Source organism: Anser brachyrhynchus (assembly GCF_964034855.1).
Source record: "Anser brachyrhynchus genome assembly, chromosome: 17".
Lineage (NCBI taxonomy): Eukaryota > Metazoa > Chordata > Aves > Anseriformes > Anatidae > Anser > Anser brachyrhynchus.
The window spans coordinates 13284286-13307385 of NC_137710.1; the positions used below are offsets into that span (position 1 = coordinate 13284286).

At 48.2% G+C, this 23100-nt stretch overlaps 1 protein-coding gene across 6 annotated transcripts in view; it reads right to left on the bottom strand.

Moving 5' to 3' along the window:
- The window catches only part of LOC308179437 (uncharacterized protein), a 131272-nt gene that overhangs the window by 55326 nt on the left and 52846 nt on the right, over positions 1-23100 (bottom strand). Inside the window, exons 2-4 of one of the 6 annotated variants that reach the window (XM_080559603.1) lie at positions 22507-22620; positions 16163-16296; positions 1-15246 (exon numbers count right to left, since the gene is read on the bottom strand). The exon at positions 1-15246 is cut by the window's left edge and continues 17964 nt beyond it. In XM_080559603.1, the coding sequence (XP_080415729.1) occupies positions 14902-15246; positions 16163-16296; positions 22507-22620 (593 nt within the window). In that variant the 3' untranslated portion in view covers positions 1-14901. Of the gene's footprint in view, positions 22621-23100 lie in introns of all 6 variants that reach the window. The other 5 variants (XM_080559604.1, XR_013940369.1, XR_013940367.1 and 2 more) reach the window with 5 other exon arrangements.

A 23100-nucleotide genomic window follows, 5' to 3' on the forward strand; every position in this document is an offset into this window, starting at 1 on the left:
TTTCTCCCAGCCCTGTTCCCAACAGGCAGCTGGGACATCCAGGAGGAGCACCTGCAGCAGCAGAGGTGAGTTGCATGTGGACACGTCGCGCTGGCAGCAGGGGGTTCCTCCTTGAGGGACCCTCCCCAGGCCAGAGAATGACCGTGACCCCTCTCTTCCTCTTCCAGAGTGACACCCGCTGCTGCAGCTCCTGTACCTGGGAGGATATTGTCACCTGCTTCCTCCCAGCCCACCGCAGCTGGTGGTAAGCATGGCTGCGGCACTGGACACCCGCTGCCCCATATGTCTGGACACCTGGGGCAGCGCCGCGTTCACCATGCCGTGCTGCCACCAGTTTTGCTATCCATGCATCCGGCGGTGGGCGGACAGCAAGCCCCAGTGCCCCCTCTGTAAGCAGAGAATAACATCGATAGTGCACTCGGTGCAGGCTGATGATGAGTTCGAGGAGCTCGTCATCAGCCCGTCGGCAGTGGCATCAGCCGACAGCCCGCCTGTCCAGGCACCCAGCCCCCTGGTTGGCGGCCTCCCCGCGGACACCTGGGGCCAACTTTTCCGGCGGCACCCTGCTCTCCTCCGGCCCCTGCTCTCCTGGGTGCGCCGGGAGCTGAGGCGCGTCTTTGGGGCACAGCGTTCTCAGGCGCTGATCCTGGAGAACGCCATCATGGAGAGCCTGCACCTCTTTGGGCTTGAAGAAGAGCTCCTAGTCCAGCTGGTGGAGCTCGACCTCAGCCACCACGCGGCGACGTTTGTGAGTCAGCTCTTGGAAGTCGCCGTGCAACGGTGCAGCAGGGAGGCCCACCGCCTGCTGGGACTGAACGCTCCACCTGCAGCCCAGCAACGGGAGGCCAGCCCCGGACCAGGACCATCCAGTCACGGAGGGGTGGCTCCTCCACCTGTCCCAGCACCCTCTCCCCAGCCCGCCAGCTCCAGCGGGGATGAGGTGCCCGCAAGTTCCAGAGGTGGCCTTCGAGGGACTCCCAGCCGCCCTCACTCCACCCCTGCTGCGGTCCCCATGGAGCAGGCAGCACCTCCAGAGGAGCCGCAGGAGGCTGCACCAGGTCCCTCCAGTGCCAGGCAGGGCACGGGCTGCCCACCTGGGGGGCCCCGGCGAGCCCCCAAGAGGAAGAACAGCTCCTCGCAGGCCTCCGCACCAACAAAGAAGAGGCCACCCCGCCGGCAGTAGAGGACCTACAAAGACCAGGGCCGGACAGCAGCTGGGGGACACGCCGGCCCCAAAGGACCCAAACGTCATCAGGGTCCTATTCCACCACACAGAGTCCAAATAAAATCATAAAATCACAGAAAACGTGTCAGTGTTGCAAACAGCACAGTGCTCATTGCCATCCCCGCCCCTGCTGCTTTCTCCTCTCTTTCCTGATGCCGTGCCCACTCTTAGTACAAACTTGGCTAATTTTCCTTAGCCGCCCCTTAAGTCTTCAACCTGAACTTCAGTATTTTCCCCTGTCAACTTGCTTGACATGGGTCTTTACTTTGAGTGTTTGTTTGGTAGATAATATACATTCTACAAGAAGAAAAAAGAGATTTTTTGTTGAAGGTACATAGGTATGTACACAAAACAACTCTCTTTTCTATTTCCTCTGTTTCTGTTTCGTCTCTCTCACTCTTGTACCCACAGCTACTGTGTTAAGACCCAAGATGGAAAAGCCACAGTTAACTCCCCAGCATACAATAGTAACAGCATTTCATGTATATTAATGAAGATTCATTAAACATCTTTCACTGTGACTGAGCAAAACAGTGTTTGAAACCCATAAGTTATTTAGAGAGACAGAGAGTAATATAGAAATAAACACAACAACAATCTGAACAAGCCAAGGGCAACAGAGAGATTTTTCACTTCCTTTCTGCTAGCATCTGTAATGAAGAGAATGTATCAGAAGTCTCATCAGGTTCTACATGCTGACTGTGAATAGGATACTCTTGAGTACTTTTTTATCGTTTAATTGTGTTTAGTGTTATCGTTGCTAATACCCACTTAGAAGCACAGAATTAAAATGTTTTTTTGTTACCACTATCATATTTTTCTGTTTGCCAGACTGATTATTTAGTCTTTATTTCTAATGGGACTTGAAAGGAATATGATGTGCAATTTGTTTGTGTACAAGCTTTTTCCTTGGTGTCTCAATTGAGCATTGCCCAAGGTGGTTTAGTAGTTAACTTTCACTCCCTCTGCTGGCTCTCAGGCATCAGAGCAGAAGATATTGTTTTGTTTAGGTCCTACAAAAATAAAATGTGTTTACTATTGATTTTATATAAATATAATGGTAGCATTTAAAGGAAATTCCTGACACATTAAAACAGATCTGTGTATACACTGTGTTCATATATTTTGCAAGTTCTTTGAATCTTTTGGTCTCCCTTTTTTGGGCCTTCCAATTCACTCTTCGGTGGTCCTAAACAGCCATGTGGACAGCCAAAGTCTAGCAGCCCAGCAGTCAACCTTTAACGCAGAATCATGGAGTAAAACATCCCGAGTTGGAAGGGACCCACAAGGATCATTGAGTCCAACTCAATAATCCACAAAGCTCCACAAAGAACCACCCAAAAAGCAGACCACATGTATGAGGGCACTGTCCATACGCTCCTTGAACCCCATCAGGCTCGGTGCTGCGAGTACGTCCATGGGGAGCCTGTCCCAGTGCCCGTCTATCCTCTCGGTGCAGAACCTTTTTCCTAACACCCAGCCTGACCCTCCCGTCCCAGCTCCATGCCATTCCCTCCAGTCCTGTCGGTGTCGCCAGAGAGCAGAGCTCAGCGCCCGCCCCTCTAGTCCCCTCACGAGGAAGCTGCAGGTCGCCATGAGGCCTCCCCTTAGCCGCCTCTTCCTCCGGATGAGCAAACCAAGGAACCTCAGCCACTCCTCCTGTATCTATTCCTCCAGACCCTCCACCACCTTCGTAACGCTCCCTTAGGCACTAATTGGTTTATGCCCTTCTTATATTGCGGCACCAAAACTGTATAGAGTGCTCAAGGTGAGACTGTACCAGGCAGAGCAGGGTGGGACGATCCCTTCCCTCGACGGGCTGGGAGTGCTGTGCCTGAGGCCCCCCAGGGCAGGGTTGGCCCTTTTGGTTGCCAGGGCACACTGCTGACTGCTTTTCAACTTGCCATCAGCAGAAACCCAAAGGTCCATGAGCCGCCAATGGGCCCTTGTGGCCAAGAAGGCCAACAGTAGCCTGGGGTGCAGTGGGAAGAGTGCTGCCAGCAGGGCCAGGGAGGGGATCCTGCCTCTGCCCCTCTGCTCAGCCCTGGGGAGGCCGCACCCGGAGCGCTGCGTCCAGTTCTGGGCTCCCCAGCACGAGAGGGCCATGGAGCTGCTGGAGCGAGTCCAGCTGAGATGAGGGGACTGCAACATCTGTCCTGCGAGGGGAGGCTGGGAGAGCTGGGCCTGCTCAGCTTGGAGGAGAGAAGACTGAGAGGGGATCTCATCAATATGTACAAATATCACAAGGGAGGGTGTCAAGAGGCTGAGGCAAGACTCATTTTGGTGGTGCCCAGCGACAGGACAAGAGGCAACGGGCACAAACTGAGACAGAGGAAGTTCCAGCTCAATATGAGAGGACATTTGGTTACCATGAGGCTGACAGACCACTGGAACTGGCCACATTATACCCATTCTCTGCACATTCCTCTTGACATTACGTATCAGTGCCGTTTGGAACAATCTGAGAGATTTACTCCCTAGATATCTGAAGTAGGAAACAGGGCCTACAGCAGTTTTATGCATTGGAAGTGGAAATCTTTGCTGCAGAAATCTCTCTGTATCAGGTGTCAAAGCAGACAAAAAAGCCTTTGATTCTTTTCAAACACTGACTCACATTCTGATATTCTCGACTTCTCTATCAAATCACAGTAGTCCTCACTACAGTACTCTGGATTTTACCTGGACTATGTAAAACGAGCACCAAATAATGCTTAGGAGGTGCCATTTGGGAGAAAGTCTTGCCTGCCAACCATACCTGAACAAAGATTTCCTACAGCTCAGCATAAGGTCCCAATTCATTTGACTTTCTTCACATACTGGATGTCAAACTGTCAACACAGCTTTTATCAGGATAATTTGCAAACATTCACTGGATAATTCTTGATCTGATGGCAAGCCTCGTTGGACAGTTCATACATACAGTTCAGGCTGGGCTCCTTCGTTACACGGATCAGATATTGTCCCATTCTTCTTCTGGCAGCAGTGATTCGAAGTAATGCGCAGACCTTGTAAACGCCCACCTACAGAGATCTACGTTTCATACTTATCTCCCTTTCCCACTTTGTGTGTAAGAAGCAGAGCACTTGTTGATCTCAAAGAGAAATTTTAAGTATTAATTAAAGCTATTTAAAAACAATCCTTGAAAGGGGCTGCACGAGTATGAAATACTATTATGTGCCATAGGCTGAAACAGGAAACAAATCCAGGCAATTACAAAAACCAGAGAGAGAAGAGACTGCCTAGTCCTTAATCCTCATCAGTGCAGCAATTACGGTATTCTACGAATGTTATTCAGTCTTAGTCAGTGACTGTACCTCTGTCATATTTCTTAGAAATGGGCTCCTCTGTACGCTGACTCATTCTCAAGAACAAATTTCATCATCTCATTTTACCTCTAGAAGTTACACTCTTTTGTATCATCTTTAATGGTTTTTCCCTAGGGTTTTATGCTGCATGTTCTGGGGTTTATTTTGCACAGCATTTGAGACCTTCTGAAACATTTCAGGTTATCAGGCCATTTCCCTCTTACATTTCTCTTCCAAGGTGTACGTAAAAAACTCTTCTGATTTGCCTTCACGAATCAAATGTCCAGGTGTTTCATCCTTTGAGCTGATGCTGATAAGAATTTACCCATGTTAAGGAGGAGACCTGTGACACCCACCGTGGCTGCACCGAGGGCAGATTGTGCCTAACAAATTTGGCGGCCTTCTACGATGGGGTTACTGCACTGGTGGAGAGAGGAAGAGCAACTGACAACATCTGCCTGGACTTCTGCAAAGTATTTCACGCTGTCCCCCATGCTATCCTTGACTCTAAATTGAAGAGACAAGGATTTGATGGATGGACCACTCGATGGGTAAGGAATCGGCTGGATGGTCGCACTCAAAGAGTTGTGGTCAGCAGCTCAATGTCCTGGTGGAGATCAGCAACAAGTCGTGCTCCTAAGGGCTCAGGACTGGGACCGGCGCTGTTTAACATCTTTGTTGGTGACATGGACAGTGAGATCGAGTGCACCCTCTGCAAGTTTGCCAATGACATCAAGCTGTGCAGTGTGGTCAACTTGCTGCAGGGAAGGGAACCCATCCAGAGGGACCTGGGCAGGCCTGAGAGGTGGCCCTGTGCAACCTCATGAGGTTCAGCAAGGCCAAGTGCAAGGTCCCACATCTGGGCCGGTGCAATCCCAAGCACAAATCCAGGCTGGGCAGAGAATGGATTGAGAGCAGCCCAGAGGAGAAGGACCCGGGGGTGTTGGTTGACGAGAAGCTCCACATGAGCCGGCAATGTGCACTTGCAGCCCAGAAAGCCAACCGTATCGTGGGCTGGACCAAAAGCAGCATGGCCAGCAGGGTGAGGGAGAAACATTCCATGTTTCTATGGTTCGACGCTGAGCAGTTGTTTGAACACACCACCTGCTGAATCAATGGTTTTAGAACGTCTGTAACAGGGAACAGAGCAACAGGGATTTTTCAGGGAAGGTCACGTCCGTTTAATGCTTACACCCAGTTGATGTACTCTGTGTTATGTTGTTGTTGATTTTTGCATCCTGATTTGGGTTATCACCTTGGAAATCAGGAAGCATACTGGATCATGGGTCTTATGTTGCAGCACATGAAAGTAAAGCAGAAGAAGGAAAGGTTCTTCCATGAGCACGTCCTTCAGTGTTCTGCTGAGGTTTGAGAAGATGCAGAAAAAGGGACTGGGGGCTTCTTACGTAACCATTGGCACAGAAGAGTGGTTTTGTGATTTGTTTTTGAAACATTTGTAAAAAGAAAGGAAGTGTCATACAGTGTCATAGTATGTCCTAGAGAGTCACAAAGTGTTAGAGAGTCAGAGTATCCCAGGACTCAAGGCGAGAGCCCCCCACAAACGCCATTGCTAGCAGCACCCACAGGCACTGCTGTCAGCTCTCTTTTGAGTCAGACTCAGACATTGTCTGTGGAACAGTCACGGCTTTTATTTTTCTTTTAATTGTAGCCTATGTAAGCCCTGCTAGTGGTGCCGGGGGGGTACCAGAAACATGTGCTGGGGCTGGAGAGCTACTGAAGAACGTGCTGCAGGTGAGGATGGCCCATTGTGATGTCCCCCGCGATGGACTGGGACATCCCAGGGGTGATGTCCCCTACTGGGGGGTGGTGATGTGCCCGGCATCTGTCTGTGACATCCCACTGATGCGCTAGAACGTCTCCAGGCGATGGTTTATGACTGTGTGGCCCTCACGGCTTAAATCTGGGCACAGCGGCTCAGCCCAGCGGTTTGTGCCTCCCCTCTATCCGAGCGTTTTTGCGAGGACTGGAGCGAGGACTAAGGCGTGCCTTGGGTCTGGAACGTGCTCACGTCTCCAGAGCCACTTCTCGTTTTCTCCCAGCCCTGTTCCCAACAGGCAGCTGGGACATCCAGGAGGAGCACCTGCAGCAGCAGAGGTGAGTTGCATGTGGACACGTCGCGCTGGCAGCAGGGGGTTCCTCCTTGAGGGACCCTCCCCAGGCCAGAGAATGACCGTGACCCCTCTCTTCCTCTTCCAGAGTGACACCCGCTGCTGCAGCTCCTGTACCTGGGAGGATATTGTCACCTGCTTCCTCCCAGCCCACCGCAGCTGGTGGTAAGCATGGCCGCGGCACTGGACACCCGCTGCCCCATATGTCTGGACACCTGGGGCAGCGCTGCGTTCACCATGCCGTGCTGCCACCAGTTTTGCTATCCATGCATCCGGCGGTGGGCGGACAGCAAGCCCCAGTGCCCCCTCTGTAAGCAGAGAATAACATCTATAGTGCACTCGGTGCAGGCTGATGATGAGTTCGAGGAGCTCGTCATCAGCCCGTCGGCAGTGGCATCAGCCGACAGCCCGCCTGTCCAGGCACCCAGCCCCCTGGTTGGCGGCCTCCCCGCGGACACCTGGGGCCAACTTTTCCGGCGGCACCCTGCTCTCCTCCGGCCCCTGCTCTCCTGGGTGCACCGGGAGCTGAGGCGCGTCTTCGGGGCACAGCGTTCTCAGGCGCTGATCCTGGAGAACGCCATCATGGAGAGCCTGCACCTCTTTGGGCTTGAAGAAGAGCTCCTAGTCCAGCTGGTGGAGCTCGACCTCAGCCACCACGCGGCGACGTTTGTGAGTCAGCTCTTGGAAGTCGCCGCGCAGCGGTGCAGCAGGGAGGCCCACTGCCTGCTGGGACTGAACGCTCCACCTGCAGCCCAGCAACGGGAGGCCAGCCCCGGACCAGGACCATCCAGTCACGGAGGGGTGGCTCCTCCACCTGTCCCAGCACCCTCTCCCCAGCCCGCCAGCTCCAGCGGGGATGAGGTGCCCGCAAGTTCCAGAGGTGGCCTTCGAGGGACTCCCAGCCGCCCTCACTCCACCCCTGCTGCGGTCCCCATGGAGCAGGCAGCACCTCCAGAGGAGCCGCAGGAGGCTGCACCAGGTCCCTCCAGTGCCAGGCAGGGCACGGGCTGCCCACCTGGGGGGCCCCGGCGAGCCCCCAAGAGGAAGAACAGCTCCTCGCAGGCCTCCGCACCAACAAAGAAGAGGCCACCCCGCCGGCAGTAGAGGACCTACAAAGACCAGGGCCGGACAGCAGCTGGGGGACACGCCGGCCCCAAAGGACCCAAACGTCATCAGGGTCCTATTCCACCACACAGAGTCCAAATAAAATCATAAAATCACAGAAAACGTGTCAGTGTTGCAAACAGCACAGTGCTCATTGCCATCCCCGCCCCTGCTGCTTTCTCCTCTCTTTCCTGATGCCGTGCCCACTCTTAGTACAAACTTGGCTAATTTTCCTTAGCCGCCCCTTAAGTCTTCAACCTGAACTTCAGTATTTTCCCCTGTCAACTTGCTTGACATGGGTCTTTACTTTGAGTGTTTGTTTGGTAGATAATATACATTCTACAAGAAGAAAAAAGAGATTTTTTGTTGAAGGTACATAGGTATGTACACAAAACAACTCTCTTTTCTATTTCCTCTGTTTCTGTTTCGTCTCTCTCACTCTTGTACCCACAGCTACTGTGTTAAGACCCAAGATGGAAAAGCCACAGTTAACTCCCCAGCATACAATAGTAACAGCATTTCATGTATATTAATGAAGATTCATTAAACATCTTTCACTGTGACTGAGCAAAACAGTGTTTGAAACCCATAAGTTATTTAGAGAGACAGAGAGTAATATAGAAATAAACACAACAACAATCTGAACAAGCCAAGGGCAACAGAGAGATTTTTCACTTCCTTTCTGCTAGCATCTGTAATGAAGAGAATGTATCAGAAGTCTCATCAGGTTCTACATGCTGACTGTGAATAGGATACTCTTGAGTACTTTTTTATCGTTTAATTGTGTTTAGTGTTATCGTTGCTAATACCCACTTAGAAGCACAGAATTAAAATGTTTTTTTGTTACCACTATCATATTTTTCTGTTTGCCAGACTGATTATTTAGTCTTTATTTCTAATGGGACTTGAAAGGAATATGATGTGCAATTTGTTTGTGTACAAGCTTTTTCCTTGGTGTCTCAATTGAGCATTGCCCAAGGTGGTTTAGTAGTTAACTTTCACTCCCTCTGCTGGCTCTCAGGCATCAGAGCAGAAGATATTGTTTTGTTTAGGTCCTACAAAAATAAAATGTGTTTACTATTGATTTTATATAAATATAATGGTAGCATTTAAAGGAAATTCCTGACACATTAAAACAGATCTGTGTATACACTGTGTTCATATATTTTGCAAGTTCTTTGAATCTTTTGGTCTCCCTTTTTTGGGCCTTCCAATTCACTCTTCGGTGGTCCTAAACAGCCATGTGGACAGCCAAAGTCTAGCAGCCCAGCAGTCAACCTTTAACGCAGAATCATGGAGTAAAACATCCCGAGTTGGAAGGGACCCACAAGGATCATTGAGTCCAACTCAATAATCCACAAAGCTCCACAAAGAACCACCCAAAAAGCAGACCACATGTATGAGGGCACTGTCCATACGCTCCTTGAACCCCATCAGGCTCGGTGCTGCGAGTACGTCCATGGGGAGCCTGTCCCAGTGCCCGTCTATCCTCTCGGTGCAGAACCTTTTTCCTAACCCCCAGCCTGACCCTCCCGTCCCAGCTCCATGCCATTCCCTCCAGTCCTGTCGGTGTCGCCAGAGAGCAGAGCTCAGCGCCCGCCCCTCTAGTCCCCTCACGAGGAAGCTGCAGGTCGCCATGAGGCCTCCCCTTAGCCGCCTCTTCCTCCGGATGAGCAAACCAAGGAACCTCAGCCACTCCTCCTGTATCTATTCCTCCAGACCCTCCACCACCTTCGTAACGCTCCCTTAGGCACTAATTGGTTTATGCCCTTCTTATATTGCGGCACCAAAACTGTATAGAGTGCTCAAGGTGAGACTGTACCAGGCAGAGCAGGGTGGGACGATCCCTTCCCTCGACGGGCTGGGAGTGCTGTGCCTGAGGCCCCCCAGGGCAGGGTTGGCCCTTTTGGTTGCCAGGGCACACTGCTGACTGCTTTTCAACTTGCCATCAGCAGAAACCCAAAGGTCCATGAGCCGCCAATGGGCCCTTGTGGCCAAGAAGGCCAACAGTAGCCTGGGGTGCAGTGGGAAGAGTGCTGCCAGCAGGGCCAGGGAGGGGATCCTGCCTCTGCCCCTCTGCTCAGCCCTGGGGAGGCCGCACCCGGAGCGCTGCGTCCAGTTCTGGGCTCCCCAGCACGAGAGGGCCATGGAGCTGCTGGAGCGAGTCCAGCTGAGATGAGGGGACTGCAACATCTGTCCTGCGAGGGGAGGCTGGGAGAGCTGGGCCTGCTCAGCTTGGAGGAGAGAAGACTGAGAGGGGATCTCATCAATATGTACAAATATCACAAGGGAGGGTGTCAAGAGGCTGAGGCAAGACTCATTTTGGTGGTGCCCAGCGACAGGACAAGAGGCAACGGGCACAAACTGAGACAGAGGAAGTTCCAGCTCAATATGAGAGGACATTTGGTTACCATGAGGCTGACAGACCACTGGAACTGGCCACATTATACCCATTCTCTGCACATTCCTCTTGACATTACGTATCAGTGCCGTTTGGAACAATCTGAGAGATTTACTCCCTAGATATCTGAAGTAGGAAACAGGGCCTACAGCAGTTTTATGCATTGGAAGTGGAAATCTTTGCTGCAGAAATCTCTCTGTATCAGGTGTCAAAGCAGACAAAAAAGCCTTTGATTCTTTTCAAACACTGACTCACATTCTGATATTCTCGACTTCTCTATCAAATCACAGTAGTCCTCACTACAGTACTCTGGATTTTACCTGGACTATGTAAAACGAGCACCAAATAATGCTTAGGAGGTGCCATTTGGGAGAAAGTCTTGCCTGCCAACCATACCTGAACAAAGATTTCCTACAGCTCAGCATAAGGTCCCAATTCATTTGACTTTCTTCACATACTGGATGTCAAACTGTCAACACAGCTTTTATCAGGATAATTTGCAAACATTCACTGGATAATTCTTGATCTGATGGCAAGCCTCGTTGGACAGTTCATACATACAGTTCAGGCTGGGCTCCTTCGTTACACGGATCAGATATTGTCCCATTCTTCTTCTGGCAGCAGTGATTCGAAGTAATGCGCAGACCTTGTAAACGCCCACCTACAGAGATCTACGTTTCATACTTATCTCCCTTTCCCACTTTGTGTGTAAGAAGCAGAGCACTTGTTGATCTCAAAGAGAAATTTTAAGTATTAATTAAAGCTATTTAAAAACAATCCTTGAAAGGGGCTGCACGAGTATGAAATACTATTATGTGCCATAGGCTGAAACAGGAAACAAATCCAGGCAATTACAAAAACCAGAGAGAGAAGAGACTGCCTAGTCCTTAATCCTCATCAGTGCAGCAATTACGGTATTCTACGAATGTTATTCAGTCTTAGTCAGTGACTGTACCTCTGTCATATTTCTTAGAAATGGGCTCCTCTGTACGCTGACTCATTCTCAAGAACAAATTTCATCATCTCATTTTACCTCTAGAAGTTACACTCTTTTGTATCATCTTTAATGGTTTTTCCCTAGGGTTTTATGCTGCATGTTCTGGGGTTTATTTTGCACAGCATTTGAGACCTTCTGAAACATTTCAGGTTATCAGGCCATTTCCCTCTTACATTTCTCTTCCAAGGTGTACGTAAAAAACTCTTCTGATTTGCCTTCACGAATCAAATGTCCAGGTGTTTCATCCTTTGAGCTGATGCTGATAAGAATTTACCCATGTTAAGGAGGAGACCTGTGACACCCACCGTGGCTGCACCGAGGGCAGATTGTGCCTAACAAATTTGGCGGCCTTCTACGATGGGGTTACTGCACTGGTGGAGAGAGGAAGAGCAACTGACAACATCTGCCTGGACTTCTGCAAAGTATTTCACGCTGTCCCCCATGCTATCCTTGACTCTAAATTGAAGAGACAAGGATTTGATGGATGGACCACTCGATGGGTAAGGAATCGGCTGGATGGTCGCACTCAAAGAGTTGTGGTCAGCAGCTCAATGTCCTGGTGGAGATCAGCAACAAGTCGTGCTCCTAAGGGCTCAGGACTGGGACCGGCGCTGTTTAACATCTTTGTTGGTGACATGGACAGTGAGATCGAGTGCACCCTCTGCAAGTTTGCCAATGACATCAAGCTGTGCAGTGTGGTCAACTTGCTGCAGGGAAGGGAACCCATCCAGAGGGACCTGGGCAGGCCTGAGAGGTGGCCCTGTGCAACCTCATGAGGTTCAGCAAGGCCAAGTGCAAGGTCCCACATCTGGGCCGGTGCAATCCCAAGCACAAATCCAGGCTGGGCAGAGAATGGATTGAGAGCAGCCCAGAGGAGAAGGACCCGGGGGTGTTGGTTGACGAGAAGCTCCACATGAGCCGGCAATGTGCACTTGCAGCCCAGAAAGCCAACCGTATCGTGGGCTGGACCAAAAGCAGCATGGCCAGCAGGGTGAGGGAGAAACATTCCATGTTTCTATGGTTCGACGCTGAGCAGTTGTTTGAACACACCACCTGCTGAATCAATGGTTTTAGAACGTCTGTAACAGGGAACAGAGCAACAGGGATTTTTCAGGGAAGGTCACGTCCGTTTAATGCTTACACCCAGTTGATGTACTCTGTGTTATGTTGTTGTTGATTTTTGCATCCTGATTTGGGTTATCACCTTGGAAATCAGGAAGCATACTGGATCATGGGTCTTATGTTGCAGCACATGAAAGTAAAGCAGAAGAAGGAAAGGTTCTTCCATGAGCACGTCCTTCAGTGTTCTGCTGAGGTTTGAGAAGATGCAGAAAAAGGGACTGGGGGCTTCTTACGTAACCATTGGCACAGAAGAGTGGTTTTGTGATTTGTTTTTGAAACATTTGTAAAAAGAAAGGAAGTGTCATACAGTGTCATAGTATGTCCTAGAGAGTCACAAAGTGTTAGAGAGTCAGAGTATCCCAGGACTCAAGGCGAGAGCCCCCCACAAACGCCATTGCTAGCAGCACCCACAGGCACTGCTGTCAGCTCTCTTTTGAGTCAGACTCAGACATTGTCTGTGGAACAGTCACGGCTTTTATTTTTCTTTTAATTGTAGCCTATGTAAGCCCTGCTAGTGGTGCCGGGGGGGTACCAGAAACATGTGCTGGGGCTGGAGAGCTACTGAAGAACGTGCTGCAGGTGAGGATGGCCCATTGTGATGTCCCCCGCGATGGACTGGGACATCCCAGGGGTGATGTCCCCTACTGGGGGGTGGTGATGTGCCCGGCATCTGTCTGTGACATCCCACTGATGCGCTAGAACGTCTCCAGGCGATGGTTTATGACTGTGTGGCCCTCACGGCTTAAATCTGGGCACAGCGGCTCAGCCCAGCGGTTTGTGCCTCCCCTCTATCCGAGCGTTTTTGCGAGGACTGGAGCGAGGACTAAGGCGTGCCTTGGGTCTGGAACGTGCTCACGTCTCCAGAGCCACTTCTCGTTTTCTCCCAGCCCTGTTCCCAACAGGCAGCTGGGACATCCAGGAGGAGCACCTGCAGCAGCAGAGGTGAGTTGCATGTGGACACGTCGCGCTGGCAGCAGGGGGTTCCTCCTTGAGGGACCCTCCCCAGGCCAGAGAATGACCGTGACCCCTCTCTTCCTCTTCCAGAGTGACACCCGCTGCTGCAGCTCCTGTACCTGGGAGGATATTGTCACCTGCTTCCTCCCAGCCCACCGCAGCTGGTGGTAAGCATGGCCGCGGCACTGGACACCCGCTGCCCCATATGTCTGGACACCTGGGGCAGCGCTGCGTTCACCATGCCGTGCTGCCACCAGTTTTGCTATCCATGCATCCGGCGGTGGGCGGACAGCAAGCCCCAGTGCCCCCTCTGTAAGCAGAGAATAACATCTATAGTGCACTCGGTGCAGGCTGATGATGAGTTCGAGGAGCTCGTCATCAGCCCGTCGGCAGTGGCATCAGCCGACAGCCCGCCTGTCCAGGCACCCAGCCCCCTGGTTGGCGGCCTCCCCGCGGACACCTGGGGCCAACTTTTCCGGCGGCACCCTGCTCTCCTCCGGCCCCTGCTCTCCTGGGTGCACCGGGAGCTGAGGCGCGTCTTCGGGGCACAGCGTTCTCAGGCGCTGATCCTGGAGAACGCCATCATGGAGAGCCTGCACCTCTTTGGGCTTGAAGAAGAGCTCCTAGTCCAGCTGGTGGAGCTCGACCTCAGCCACCACGCGGCGACGTTTGTGAGTCAGCTCTTGGAAGTCGCCGCGCAGCGGTGCAGCAGGGAGGCCCACTGCCTGCTGGGACTGAACGCTCCACCTGCAGCCCAGCAACGGGAGGCCAGCCCCGGACCAGGACCATCCGGTCACGGAGGGGTGGCTCCTCCACCTGTCCCAGCACCCTCTCCCCAGCCCGCCAGCTCCAGCGGGGATGAGGTGCCCACAAGTTCCAGAGGCGGCCTTCGAGGGACTCCCAGCCGCCCTCACTCCACCCCTGCTGCGGTCCCCATGGAGCAGGCAGCACCTCCAGAGGAGCCGCAGGAGGCTGCACCAGGTCCCTCCAGCGCCAGGCGGGGCAGGGGCTGCCCACCTGGGGGGCCCCGGCGAGCCCCCAAGAGGAAGAACAGCTCCTCGCAGGCCTCCGCACCAACAAAGAAGAGGCCACCCCGCCGGCAGTAGAGGACCTACTAAGACCAGGGCCGGACAGCAGCTGGGGGACACGCCGGCCCCAAAGGACCCAAACGTCATCAGGGTCCTATTCCACCACACAGAGTCCAAATAAAATCATAAAATCACAGAAAACGTGTCAGTGTTGCAAACAGCACAGTGGTCATTGCCATCCCCGCCCCTGCTGCTTTCTCCTCTCTTTCCTGATGCCGTGCCCACTCTTAGTACAAACTTGGCTAATTTTCCTTAGGCCAATGGTATTCACAGTTTTACAGGCTGACGGTAGCCTGGGGTGCAGTGGGAAGAGTGTTGCCAGCAGGGCCAGGGAGGGGATTCTGCCTCTGCCCCTCTGCTCAGCCCTGGGGAGGCCACACCCGGAGCGCTGCGTCCAGTTCTGGGCTCCCCAGCACGAGAGGGCCATGGAGCTGCTGGAGCGAGTCCAGCTGAGATGAGGGGACTGCAGCATCTGTCCTGCGAGGGGAGGCTGGGAGAGCTGGGCCTGCTCAGCTTGGAGGAGAGAAGACCGAGAGGGGATCTCATCAATATGTACAAATATCACAAGGGAGGGTGTCAAGAGGCTGAGGACAGACTCCTTTTGGTGGTGCCCAGCAACAGGACAAGAGGCAACGGGCACAAACTGAGACACAGGAAGTTCCAGGTGGATATGAGAGGGCATTTGGTTACCGTGAGGGTGACAGAGCACTGGAACTGGCTGCCTAGAGAAGCCATGGAGTCTCCTTCTCTGGAGATATTCAAAACCCACTTGGATGTTATCCAGTGCAACATGCTCTGGTTGAGCCTGCTGGGCAGGCGGGTTGGGCCAGGTGATGTCCAGAGGTCACTTCCAACATCAGCCACGCTGTGATTCTGTGATCCCTTTCCACGGGTCTGCTCTCCAGCCAAGCGTTCCCACATCTGTACATACAGACAGGGTTGCACTGTCCTAGGTGCAGAATCTGGCACTTGCTCTTGTTAAACTTCACGTGGCTGGATATTGGCCAGCCCTATGATCTGTTAAGATCTCTCTGCAAGGCCTCTCTGTCCTCAAGGGAGTCAACAGCTCCTCCTAATTTAGTATCATCTGAAAACTTACTCAGTGTGCATTCGACTCCCACATCTAGATCATATATAAAAACATTAAAGAGAATGGGCCCTAAAATTGAGAGCCCTGGGAAACCTCACTGGTGACCGGCCACCTGTATTCATTGCCAGTCTCAAGTTTAATGTCAGAGTGGGCATCTTAATCAGAGCTTAACTAAAGAAAGAATATATTTGACATAGTTATCAGCCAAGACTATGAAGATCTTTTGGAGAAAATCAGCAAAGATTTTTAAATAAGTGTGAAATGTGGATGATAGGCAAACTAACAGGTAGAAGCAGTAGACCAATTAATCCCCTGAACAGGAAGGGGAGCTCAAATTGAAAGATTCAGTTATGCACACCTACAAAAATGTGTTGCCAACAGCAAACATTATTCCTGATGATAATACCAGGAGCCCTTAGCCCATCATCCACGGCTTTTTTTTTTTTTCTTTTCTCTAATATCTGTGGAATTAGTGCATATAGAAACAAGGGTACTCTCAACCACTTTGCAGCATTATGGAAAAACAACCTCACTATCCGCATCTAAAATACAAAGGTCTTTTTCAACCTTACAGCTGGCCTTTCTGCTCTTCCATCATCAGAGTTGACACAGCTGACAAGTTTATCTATCTTAACAGTACTCTCCCTAGCTCAGCAGTAATTGCTGACAAGTATCTCTGCTTTCAAAACAAGCTGAATACTCGGTTTTCTGCAAAATCATGTCTGGAGCAATCACAGGATCACTCACCCTGAATCTGTGTTTGAAGAGTCTGGTTTTATTTCTGCTCTCCTTCATGGTCCTCCGCAGAACTCCCGTCTCTGACGGTGAAGCCTGTTCCCCCAGTGCTGCCTGCACACGAGTCTGGGAATCTGCTGACGAGACTGTGCAAGAAGCATTGAACTTCCATCTCACAGCAGGATCTCACCTTGTACTGAAACTTTCCTAAAACCTTATAGACGCTGAAAGCCCTCCCCAGAATTTGTCAGGTCAGTACCAGTAACACCACTAAAAAAGACTTCACATCAAGAGATGTGAACAGAAATCTATTACAATATTCTCTCAGTATCTATGGCAAAATGCAGACAACCTGGTGGCTAACAGAGAGAAGAGAAAGCTGAAAAAGAATCAATTAGCACCTTCTTGACACTCAAAATTCACATCTGTTCCTCCTAGGTGGTCTGTTTCCAAATGGCAGTATGCAGAGATTGTGAAAGTAAAAATTGTTTAGTCGCATTGAAAGTGCGATCACTGCCAGCTACAACAATCAATAATAACAGAAAAGCTTCCAGTAGCTACGAAAGCTGAGTGCCACAAAGAGCTGCCTAGAGACAAAGGTTATGATAATGACAAATAGACCTAATGCATTCTGTTCAGAGAAAAGCGAAAGCCTGACACATACACATACACATTTTTAAGAATGGCATGAAGCGTTACTGAAAGATTACAAAGAGTCATCAAATGAAAAATAATTATAAGGAGACCGTTACTATTAAAAATGTTTTTTCAGCTCTAAAGGTGATACCATCAGAAGTCAGCCTTCCTCAGGATTTCTGAGCTTTTTCTGAGAAAGTCTAGAAAATATTTTGAGCTTGAAGAAAACAAACATCATTTGACTACAGGTCTCTCAATGATATTCCGAGAGAGACGTCTTCAGAGAACATCTACGTGCATCCACGAATGGTCCCTGTTGTTGTTCCCTGTGTTGAGTGGCTTTATGAGAGACATGCATGCAGTGAGATATTGTTTAGAGATGTCATTAATATTTCTAATATTAGTGTCACCTGGCAGGCCAGTGTCCCCTGCCTGCAGTGACTGCTCCTGCAAGGTGACCTTCTGCTCTTGTGAAGTGGAAGTAACATGATCTCTGCGAAAATGCACAGCACAGCTGAGAAAGTCATTAGAGAGCTAGAACTGCAACTACCAAGAGTTGAAGAGCTTTTCGTTTAATATATTAAATGAAGCCTCCTTGAGGTAAAAAAAATACAAAAAATTAAACTATCTCCCAGATGAACCAAATGTCACATGGGACTCTATGGGTATGTAAACAGGTAGAAAGTGCCTGTCATTTCTTTGGGCCGAACATAGACCCAAAGGTCATGTATTCGTCAGACCCTAGGGTCTATGACACTGACAAGCATGCATTAAGAAAAAATTGTGCCTGAAAGGAAGTGCAATTAAATGCACTGCTGCTTTACACAAGTGTGGAGTGCAACCTGAATTAGCTGGCATATTCTGGCAGTCTAATGCATTTGTATGGGTGATGTTCCACTGAAGACTACTGTCAGACTTCCACGTATTGGCATAAATGCTGGGAAAGTCGTGCTCAGCATTTACCTTGGCTCCACAGGATCCATACAGAAGCGTGTGCCAAGATGGGAACAGGCCAAATTTGTAATCTAAGCAGTTTAGAAACAGCCCTTTCTAGATTTCAGTCATTTTAATCTCATTGAACTGTACTTTGAATGTACTTGAACTGTTTCCACCTTGGAGTAAGAACTCCTTCTGCATCTAACTGGACAGATACACAGGAGTAAGAAAGACGCATAAGGATAAACTTTTCAAGCCTTCTCCTACTCTGTCTATAGCAGATGGATAGAGTTGGGGCATAACAAATTATGCACCACCACAATAAACCCAGGACTTTACCCAAAGGTATAACCTAGTCTAAAACCTGCATTTTGATCCCCTACTCTTTCAGCTGTCCTCTCAATTGCCTGCCGCAGTTGGAAACTTTGTGGAGTCTGGGACACAGGCTTTATGTTCTCCAGAATTCTGCAGTTTTCTGCAACTAAATTGAACGTGTATGAACTGAGGGATCCTCCTGCTTCTCTTTAATGAAACAAGTCATAAACCATGGTCCCTGTGAAGACCCAGGATGCCAGTCTCAAGTCTTTTTTACTATACAGTGTAGAGCCCACTGAGAAGATAAGATGTGGACAGATGAGAAAGACCTTCTCAGTTCCATTTTCCATGTATTGTATCATTCCAAACACTGCATGTCACAGCTTCATTCTAGCAGAATTAACTCTAACGAGGAAGAGATTTCAGTTAATTATTCTGCTTTTTCAATACTTGATTTGTGCTGAAAATAAAGTTAGAGACATTGAATGTATGGATTTTTCTGATATAGGTAAGAAACATAGCTGGAACACTCAGCAAAACCATAAGCCCCACAAATCAGAAACCAGAAACAGGACTGCCGTGCTTAACGGCAGGTCTGGCCAATAATTTCAGCCGAAAAACAAATTTGCAAGGATCAAATTACAGTGTCAAAAAAAAATCCAAATCCACATTTTCAGACTAGCCACTCCATCCTGCACTCTTAATTTGAATTCTTCTAGACTTCATAATTATTGTAATAGTCACTTTTTTTTAAAACTCACAACAGAACAATAAAGGGTTAACAGCCAAAGATTTAAGGGCCTACCTAAGTAACCAGGGGAACATTGGATTTCCCAACCTGAGGGAAAATTTAAAGCATGGATTACTTCCTGAAATCTGCTCAAAATAAAATAAAAATAGCAGTAATTTTGACGAAGAAAAAAAGGAAAAAAAAAAGGTTGTTTCTTCCCAGTGATCCTTGAAGAGCAGAGCAGTGCAGTGGAAGGGAAGGGAAGCCAGCACTTGGCTTGTAGTGCATTAGTGCTCTATCACCTCTACTGCCAAAGCGAACCATTACTTACTAAAAGTGCTCTCTAGACAGGCCCCTACTGGGACAGCGTACCCATCACTTTCTGAAGGGTAGTTTGGAGGATTCCTCCCTTTTTGTTGGACAGTCCCCTGGGTTTCTAAACCTCATGCATTATGGATAGGATCTTAATGGAGACTGGCTGCATAAGCACTGCTTGCTGAGCCTCTCAGCTCAAGACAGCCATTGCTGCTCTGTGCTTTCCACTTTCCTTCCATCTTCTGTATGCCAATTAGGCTCTAATTTGATTTCTGTTCTATCTGTATGAACCCCATTAAAACCCAATTCTGCTTATTACCAACAGCTTTCTTTAAATGAAACTACTTTCCCTCTAAGGATTCTCCCAGATTCAGAGGCAAATCAATCCGCAATTACCCAATGTGTTGCCAGCCCATGCCACTTGGACTGTACCCCCGCTTTGCATTAAAAGCGAGCCTCCAGCTCACCGCCACCTCCTTGGCACTTTGCAACCTGCCACGATGCCGTCCATCTTTGCCTTACCAGATCAATAACGACAATTCTTGTACATAAATACCCTCAAATTACTTCTCTCTACAGTAACACAACGCCGGCGTATTCTCTGTAGTACTGGGTACACAGACATTAGCTCTAATGGTGGTCTCTGCAAATGCACCAATGATTTAACTTCTGAGGGAAAAGAAACTTGCTTATAAAATATTTGTCAGTATCAATAGGCAATTAATATCAAATAGCCTCTTAATGAAGAGTCTCCCAGATTATAATGAAGCTTTGTAGCTGTGTCCTAATGTTCTTTAGCTAAGAAACTTGGGATATTATAAACATTATGGAATCTCACTGTTGCTACAGACATAGAGGAATATGAGTGGGTGCGTGTCTTAACAGCGTCTCTTAACAGAAAAGAAAGGGGCAGAACAGAAATAATTTTCTTTCAGAACACAAACAACCACAGTTTTGTATGACTCCTTGGAAAAGAAATAGCTTCAACAGGGTGCACTGAGGCTCTCTTCGTCGTGTCTTTTCCCTGTGAAGATAATAGCTGTTAAAAACAGGAAGCTGGTGTTTTGAAAATTGTATCAGTGTAGCTTGATAATAGACAACAAAATTTTCTACCCTCCACGAACAGATGATCTACTCCTTCCTCTTTTCTGGTTAGCCTTCCCTGTTCTTTACTTCAAGTAGATATGAAAACTCTGTTAAAAGGTTGTACATTTCCACAAACAATTGCTAACAGAAGGTACTTCAGATTTGGGGAAGATTTTACAATGACAGAACTGTCTTTAAAATCAGGGAGGTCTGAGTAATACTTGAACTCCAGTACATTGATGCTGAGGTTGTTTCCAAAGACAATGAGGACTGATGTCAACATGAGGTTTTCTCTCCCCAGGAAGGCTCTACTGAGAGAATGCTGATTCCCTAACACCTTCCCACGTTGAAGCTGGAAGAACCAGGGGCTTCACAGAATGAGCTCAGATGGAAGTGGTTTTGCTGACATATTACCTGCTGACGGGTGTGTTTTATTCATAATATTCTTGTCACAAGTAAAGTAGGTGCAGAAAAAGCATAATGTGGTATTTTCCTTTTCCTTTCTAGTTCTCACCTGAAGGTTTCTACAAGGAGAGATTTCCCTTGTAATCATCCCCATATAAGGCCAGCAGTTGAAACATTCCAGGTTGTTATGTACAAATGATATCTAGTTTTTCCTGATAGCTGCTCTGATTTTTTGTCTGGAACTTATCCAAGAAGAAGGAACAGAGTCAGACTAAAATTACTAAGAAGCCACAACAGAGATATAGAAAGTAATTAAAACTTATTTCATATCTAGAAACAGTGACCTCTTCAGAGCAAGAATATATCTGGCTATTTTAAGAATTGTAGCAGGCCTTTGTTGAGCTGCATAAATGAGTAGCACTTATATATACAACAGATAATAATAAATATAATGATATTTTATAAAGTATGCACATAAAATGGTAGCATGATAAACTGCAAAAACTGGCAATAAATCCTATTTTTCATTCAACCCTTGCCACCTCACCTGTGCTCTGTATGCTAACTCTCTTCTCCAAGGATTTATCCTATTCCAGAATCTAGAAACAGTTTGAAAAACAGCTGCTGCTTCAAATATAGAATGTGAAAAGCTGCCAGAAGAGTGGTTTCCTTTCTTTTTTTTTTTCTTTTTTTTTTTAATCTTCCTCTAGTTACACAGGTTCAAAGTGTAAGATGGATAGCAGTCACTCTTGCATTTATGTTAAACTTAAAGGTCTGTTGCCCTAGTCTACCAGGGCTGGAAATGGGTGCTTTAAACCAGCTGGCCCACTGGTGTCAAGTTTGGGGAAAGGTGTAAATCCTGAGAAAGGAGAAACAAAGCAATCACAAAGCACTTCCTTTTAGCTGTTGGTTCTAGCTAAACAAAACTTCCTGCTCGCATAATGTTGCAGAAACACAGGACTGCTGCTTTTTTCCACTTATGAACAACAAAACTTGGTTTTAACTGTGGCTTCAGCCTCTGGGCATCAGAAAAGTTCATCTGAGTTCAGAACAGGGTAGGAAGCTGTATTTACTGTTGGGAAATCCTGGGTAGAAATACACTGTTTGTGTGCTCTGTAACGCATACACACAGAGCTTAATATATCTGGGACATGTAAAACCTTCTCTGCAGCTTGCTGGAAGCAGTACCCACTGCTCCGGCCAGGCTGCTGGACTGCTCAAAATCCAGGATAAAATCCTCAAATACCATCCAAGTAATATATTTTTGGAAAAAAAAAAAAAAAGACTTAGCCAAGATGATACACTATGTGATTGTTCTGAGATGAGGAGGTAATACTCTAGGTACTCTTCAGCTTAGGCAAGGTCAACTAAATGAGTCCGAGTTTCCCTAGAGTCACTGATTTTTTTTTTCTTATTTCTCTTCACTGACCATCATCACTGTTTCTTTCTTAAATCTTTTGACAGCCAAAGACCTTATATCCTCATGGATATGTATGGCACAGACTTCCTACTATTATAGTATAGCTCCCTGGGTGAGTTTTTTTACACTGGAACAAACATATCCACACGGTGAGATACGCTGGAAGAGCCAGAGCAAAAGAATTACACCCCTGGGGGCAGGTAGGTCTGTGGAAGTTTCTGTGTGGACAAGGCCAGGAAGAGAGACTGGCTTCACCACCCGGCCTAATAAAAACACAGTTAACTCACTCTTTTCTCTATAGCTGGTAGCAAAGGAAGTCTTTATGTATTCTTAAAAACTTTCAGTTGCATAATGTCTGCCTGGACTACACCAACAAACACCACCACAGAGTCAACCAAGTTCTAATGAAATCTAAAATACCAGTTTCTACATCTGATGGATTTTTAGGTAACATCCTTACGATCAAACACAATGGTACATTTAAAATATGCAAATAAACATACATTTTAGTACCTCTGTGCACTATTGCCTGGCACTGTGGATGAGTCACCTCGGAATGAGGAGGCTGCAGAAGAGAAGGGTTGGATAGCACAGTTTGCTGGAGAGCACAGCACGGCTTGGGAAGTTCTGTAGGCACAAAAGGCAAACAGTAATGTCAAGCAGATGGCTAAAAACAGGAACCAAATGAGAAAGAATAAAAAAAAGAAAAAAAAGTTGCTTGAGAAACACACACACACATTTATAAGGTCTCACCGGCAAACCAGGACAATGACTCTTTGTACAAGGGAAATATATTACACAACATAAAGCCATATCACTCGCCACACAAAGCTGCATTAAATGAATCCACTGATTAATAAATCAGACATCAAGAACTACAAAAAATTGTCCAGGAACTCTTAATGCTGTATCCTTCAGCTGTGCACATAAATGACATACTATTGTTTCAAGTGGTCAGAATCATATCATATGTAAATATCATAAGCCCTTAATAGCAAAGAGCCTATGCAGATTCTTTTTTTAGCCTAAATGGTAAGAGACTTTGCTTTTGGAACAGGACAGTTCAAATTCTATCTCCAGTTAACCACAAAGCCCCAAGTGACTATA